Here is a 6,601-nt window from a genome sequence, read left to right as displayed (position 1 = left end):
GGTGTTGATTTTGTTAGATTTTAACTCAATAAATAAACATAGATTTAATAAAAGTGATTCTACAACCAAAAATGAGTTTGAATAATCATACATGAGTTACTTTTTAGAGCTCAATCTAGTATTAACAAAATACAAGCCAATCCTATACAGTCAATCTTATACAATATTTATAGACCCAAAGACATGGTGTAGATAGATTCATAGTATGCATATTGTTGTGTGACAATGTATCCATGCCATCAAAACTATTTTTTTACAACTTATAAACCCAACACATAATTGCAAAATGAAAATTAGTATTTATTATTTAGATTAAATACAAGATCGATGCTTATTAAAAGAATAGATCATACATTGTCTATTTGACTATTGCAACAAGTTCCAAAGAGATAGTGTTATTTGTAAACTGTCAGTAGAATTTTACGTGCGTATTGATTTTGTGAAAAACAAACTCGAAATCATGTTATTTTAAAATTAATTTAATATATTTACAATTACAAATGAAAATATAATTTATCTCGTAAAAATAAATTTATTGACCGACTTAAGTCTTATACTTGTATAATATATGTTCAACTTCATTGATGTTTCGAGCAACAATTTTATATCGAAACGATGTCGGTTTTTCGTGATTCTTGTTCCATTGGACTCTTTAACTAAGCTATTATCAGCTTGAATGAAAATTTCAGATTTTGATTTGAAGCATTGTCCTAAAATTGCCCTAAACCTCAATATCATCATGATAAACCCTAGACATGACCATTCCACATTCAAAACCAAATATCTCTTCAATTACTCAACCAAATAACATGAAAAGATATTCATTAGAAAGCTAATATAATAGGCTACAAAATGCAAAAAATTTCACTTAAATCTATCAAGTGTAGCCTAAGTTATGATCATATTAATCAAGCTTAAAAGCACACCCAATTCTTCTCAAATACCTCCCCCTCCAAACTCTTCCCACCAATGCCCCCAAATCTTGCGCTACCAGCCGTCGATGGCGTTTGATCGAACGACCATAATTTAAACTTGGAAAAGGTAGCGATCCGCGTGATAGGCGTATTAGCCAATCAGATGTCAGTATCCGTGTATTGAACATGACAAGCCGACTATTTAAGCCTAAACATTTTAGTCATTTCCTCACAACGAAATTACCAGTAAGATATCAAATAGCTTCTCTTTCTTTTCTCTAGATCCCAATTTTCATCCCGATAATCTTCTTTTTCCCTATACCGTTCAATTTTTCTGTTCCTTAGCCCTAATTCTACCTTTGGGTTGTGAGTTTTGATCTTGTTTCTACTCCAATGGCTACTGAGGAACCGGTGGTGCCGGTGGAGTCTGCGGCTGAGCCGAACAACGTCGAACAAGCGGAAGAAAATCCGGTGAACAAAGCTGCGAAGTCGAAGAAATCCAAAGAACCCAAAGAGAAGAAACCTGCTGCTCGTAAAAAAACTAGAAATCCCCCAACTCATCCTCCATATGAAGAGGTGTGTTACTGCATCGAATTCGCATTATGTAACTGAATTATTGTTCGGTGTATTGGATCTATTTTGTTGATTTGCTTTGGTGTTTTGATTTCAGATGGTAAAGGATGCGATTGTTACGTTGAAGGAGAGGACTGGTTCGAGTCAGTATGCGATCACTAAGTTCATTGAAGAGAAGCAGAAGCAGCTTCCACCGAACTTTAAGAAGATTTTGTTGTTCCATTTGAAGAAACTTGTGGCTTCCGAGAAGTTGGTGAAGGTTAAGGGCTCGTTCAAGCTCAAACCACAGTCGGCAAGTGTGAAACCTGCTGCTCCTGCGAAGAAGAAGCCTGTAGCTGCTAAGCCGAAGTCTAAAGCTGTGGCTAAGCCCAAGGCTGTGGCTAAATCTCCTGCGAAGCCGAAAGCAGCTGCAAAGCCGAAGCCTAAGACGGCTGCTAAACCCAAGGTTGCTCCTAAACCTAAGCCTGCTACAGCCAAGTCAAAGAGCAGTGCTGTTGCAAAGCCCAAAGCTGCAGCAAAGACTAGAGCTGCTCCCAAGCCGAAAGCCAAGGAGAGGCCGGCCAAGGTTGCAAGGACATCGACGAGAACCTCACCAGGGAGGAAGGCACCAGCTCCGAAACCGGCAGTGAAGAAGGCGCCGGCGGTGAAGAAGGCTCCGGCGAAAAGTGTCATGGCTAAGAAAGTGAAATCTCCGGCGAAAAAGGCTCTGGCTAAAAGAGGAAGGAAGTAAAGGAGGTAGACTGTGGCGGCGGTCCTGTAAATCCGTAATCCTTGTGGGTGTATAGACCCTTACATGCCGTTCTATAGAGGAGTTTACTTCAGAGTTTTCTAATTTTACTGTTATTTGTTTATTTGTAGACTTTTTTTTTTTTTTTTTACTCCAAGTTGGTGTATCTCTCAGCCTAGTTTTTAATGGAAATTCTGTGATCAATTAGGAGCGTTGATTTCAGTTCTCTACCTATGATTTCTATGGGCATTCCGACTGCATCAATATCAGGAAACGTTTCATTTCCCTTTACGCTCGAAGTTTGAAGCTTTGTTTCTAAGCTTGGTAAATCTCAATCCAACTTTCTGTTTGTGTGGTTCCAATTTTGTCTTAATATCTGTATAAAAGATGAATTCTCAGAGATATTATTTGCTTGATAGCTAGTTATATTTCATCGTTTCTTAGATGTGATTGATTGGTTGTTTGAGTTTGATCATAAGTATTGATTCTTTGGGCCTGATGGTTTTGGTGCATTCTCAAATTTTTTGATATAATCTACAGATGTTCGCATTGGTTGGCCTTAGTAGTTTGTTAACTTTATGATGGACTGCTGATAATTTCTTTCACAAGGGATGGATTAGGTTTTTTTATTAACTACGGGATTAAGATGTTTGGAGCACATGTTTTTGAAGAATAAGAGAAGCTACCCTTGTGATAACATTAAGGTTAGGAAGATTGCCTATAAATTAATGTGGGTATTTCTACCAAAGTTAATTTATGGCATAGAAGGTGATTGGTGGATAAGAACTTGTTATAGTTTTTAGAATTTTTTTTTCCCGCGGGTTGGGGGGGGGGGGGGGTGGAATGGGGATTAAGCTATTGGTTACACTATGTTAGAAATTGATTTTCTTACTCAACTCCATTTCTTATATATTTGTGAGTGTTTGGGACAAAATTTGCACACACCTCGGAGGACACCAAGAAGTAACCGGTCCATACATTTTTGTGGAGATTGCACTCCTTTTTGTGTTAGCAATGTTTCAAGTGACATGTTTGTGGAAACCTCACTAGCTTACTTGGGGGGGAAATCTCATGCACTATGAGGCACTTTATGATAAAGCCACATAGCAACAAGCAACAATAGTAGTCTATAGCCACATTACATAGCAAAGAATAGTATGTACATCTATAAAGTGAGATGCTTGAGCATACCTCCTAAATAGGCAAATAGAAGGGGAATAATCAAACTTACTTGGTTAGGTAAGTGAAGGAGGTTATCCACGGGTTGATCATTGATCGGTTGGCGTTAGTTGTGGGTTCAATCTGGCGTCAACTATGTTCATCTCAGATTTGGAGAGGTTTGTTATGCTAACTGGCCAAGTCTTGCAAAGGGAGAAGAGAAGAAAGAAGAAATGAAGAAAAAGAAAAAGAAGAAATGGAGAAGGGAGAAGAAATAAAGAAGTAAAGGAAGAGAGAAATGGAGGAGACGAGAGAGATTAAGGAAAAATAGAAAAAAATATTAATTTCTTTTAATACATGTTCAACCAGTTTTGTTGGTCAGAGTCCATCTAGGCCTCGCCTATGGACTGACTGTCGATTTTGCTCCTTCGATCAACCATGCCATAAAGCTAACTGATTGAAGTTGGTCTGGCCAGTTTTGGTTGGTCAAATTGGTTGGTCACTCATCCCCAGTGGGGTAGAATTTAATCGAGCTATTATGAAATATCACTTGTTTTCGGCCAACCAATAAGTGACAGACACATTCCTAGTTCACTCCCTTCTTGAGTTGGTATCTTTGAATACAAAAGTGCATATCCTGTGGTAGAGTTATTTGTCTTTGATTGGCTCAGGGGCCTTACAACATTGGAGTTATGGGGTAGGCATGTGACCTAGGGGAGAAATGATTGTTTCTCACCTTATAAATAGGAAGCCTATTCATGCTCACAGTTGAGGTACTTAGAACTATGGATTCCTCTGTGCGTAGCTCAACACAAGCTCTAGTCTGATTCAAGCATAGGAGGATCGTGTGGTGTCATAGGAGGAGGGTGTTTGGCAGGCACTACCGGCTGTTTATTTTTAGGTTTTTGCAGGTCTGTTCTTTCGTTCCATAGCTTCATTCCTTTTTTTGAAGGTAGCCAAAGGAATGCCTAAAAAGAAAAAGAGAAAAGATAAACCATCATGGACGGCTGAGAGCCAGCAAGCATAGCAAACTCCCCGTACTTTTAACTCTCCGTTAACAAGAAAAATTAAAAAAGCTTGGTAATGGGCTAGAAGATATGTGAATGTTTCATTTGGTTGCTGACAAGTGACGAGTCATTTCCAGCCCTCTTCTGGTTACTTGAATTGGGTGTGAGATAGTGCTGACATGGGGTTTAGGGAGAGTTCTCGAAGTTGGAAAAGGTTTGTTTTTCTGCTCTCTTCCATTCAGCGGGATGGCTATTTAGCCTGTCCTCCCTTCATTCTCGTCCTGGATACTATGGAGAATGATAATGTCCTAAGAATATTATTGTGCATTGCATTTGTCCCCCAGAACTCGGTGGCATTAAAATTGCTATCCGAAAGATAAAGCCTCAGGGGTGTCTACCTTAACTGGTGCTCTGTGTAGACAAAGTGAGAAAGAAAGGTGTCGTCTAGTTTTACTAGAGACGTTGAACTATTTCCAATCTGAAAAGTGCCACATTTCATAGTTTTGGCCAAATACCTTGTCACTAAAGTGGCTGTTCTGTGGGAGCTGCGGCTGGAGGCTGATCATATTCTTGTAGTTTGAGGGAATTTAGCCTCTTCAGATTCCTCACTGGGGTATCCTTCTGTTGGAATTTGGAATTTGGAATTTTTCTACTTAAATTTTTACTTCATTTTTTTCCTTGGAGGTGGAGGGTACATCTAATCATTTTGAGTGCTATTTCTTTAGAACAATATGGCATTCTTGTAAAACTTGGATGAGAATGGGTCATCCCTGGATCAAGCAATTGCTGTACGTAGTGTCTAGAACAAAACATCCATCATTCATGAAAAATGTAACTCTTTTGTTTCTTAGGAAAACTTTGGGAGGTGAAATAAAGTTGTTTGGGATGTCAAGGTTTGTATACCTCTTTCGAAGTTGAATTTATGTTGATACAACTTAGACATGACTTGAACACGGTTTTGGAAAAAGTGAACCTAAAATTTAGGGCAAAAAATGGAGATTGCTTTATAGACTCGAGTCTTTATATATGGATGAATCCTAATGTATTATTATGATATCTTCCTCAGCCTACTAAATCCTTCTAATTTAAATGACTTATCTATGAAGTAGTATTAATATATCAGTAGACACTTCCTATTACAGAAAATGTATCTCCATCGTATCTATTTCCTACATTTTTAGAAATTGGCATATTGTATCTATTTACTACATTTTTAGAAATCGGCATTTTGGTGTCTGTGTTTCTTAGAAAGCTCTGGAGACTCAAAAGTCTTCAAAATAGTATGGACACCCAACAACATTATCTGCCCTTTTGGAACTGCTAGTTTACCCTCTTCAGAACTAATTGTAATCACCAACAAGTCATGGACTTAAAATTTGTTGTAAGATGAGATTCTAAGAGGTTGGAAGCTTAATTTCATAATTTGACAAAAAGGTTTTGGTTTGTTGAACAGGAAGCTTTCTGGCATGTCAACAACTTAGCTGCCACCAATGTCATTGCCCAACTTGAGTTGTACTTGTATCATGTGATCAGGTGAAAGCTCAAAAAAAGTTCATGTCTTTTTTCTATGTTTCTCGTTGGCTCTTATACTTTTGAGTGGATTAAAAAGAAGAATTTGTCTTGCTTCTCTATCTCTCGATTGGATTTGTATGTGCAGAGCTGTTCAGAATGCATATCATATTATTTTTTCTGGCGTCCTTTTGACATCCTTAGTCTCCATATCTTAAGTTTGGGTCGTAGGTGACTTTCCTATCCTCAAAATTGCGATTAAATATCATACTTATCATTTGTCTTGCGGCCATATTTCGTGGACTATTATGTTAAATACCCTCAGGAAGTTTGGTCGATGATAATTTTTGGAACTTTTGGGATGTTTGATACACTACTTCTAATAGGGAGAATTCTGGTGGTCCCTTTATTATATTGAAGTCATTCAGCTTATCTAATGAAGATGATCTCATGATTTAATGTCTAGCTTTCAACTTTACGAGGTTCTTTGTCTTATGTAGTTCGACGTTGGTTATTCATAGTTGGAGTCCATTTTTGAATATAAGCTTTGTTAAGTAAGATTGGGGAAATATGTCCGTATGATCTCTTTTGAGTGAGGGGCACAAATGAAATCCTTCCTCCTCCTCCTCCTTTCGTTTCTTCTTCTGTTTCTTTTATGTATTTTTTCTTTTGCCTTCTTCCTAAGGATTGAAATCGAGAAGCTAGAGGAAGAA

General features: G+C 37.9%; 1 protein-coding gene across 1 annotated transcript; it reads left to right on the top strand.

Moving 5' to 3' along the window:
- Window positions 1-1,135: 1,135 nt before the first annotated feature.
- On the top strand, window positions 1,136-2,444 carry LOC120077131 (histone H1.2-like). Its single transcript, XM_039031031.2, has 2 exons — window positions 1,136-1,490; window positions 1,585-2,444. Exons 1-2 carry the CDS (start codon window positions 1,308-1,310, stop codon window positions 2,215-2,217), a joined length of 816 nt encoding a protein of 271 aa, XP_038886959.1. The 5' UTR covers window positions 1,136-1,307; the 3' UTR covers window positions 2,218-2,444.
- The last annotated feature ends 4,157 nt before the right edge of the window (window positions 2,445-6,601 follow it).

Source organism: Benincasa hispida, chromosome 5 (genome assembly GCF_027475165.1).
Source record: "Benincasa hispida cultivar pf3 chromosome 5, pf3_genome.v1.1, whole genome shotgun sequence".
Classification (NCBI taxonomy): Eukaryota; Viridiplantae; Streptophyta; class Magnoliopsida; order Cucurbitales; family Cucurbitaceae; genus Benincasa; species Benincasa hispida.
This window is presented reverse-complemented; position numbering and strand designations above follow the sequence as displayed.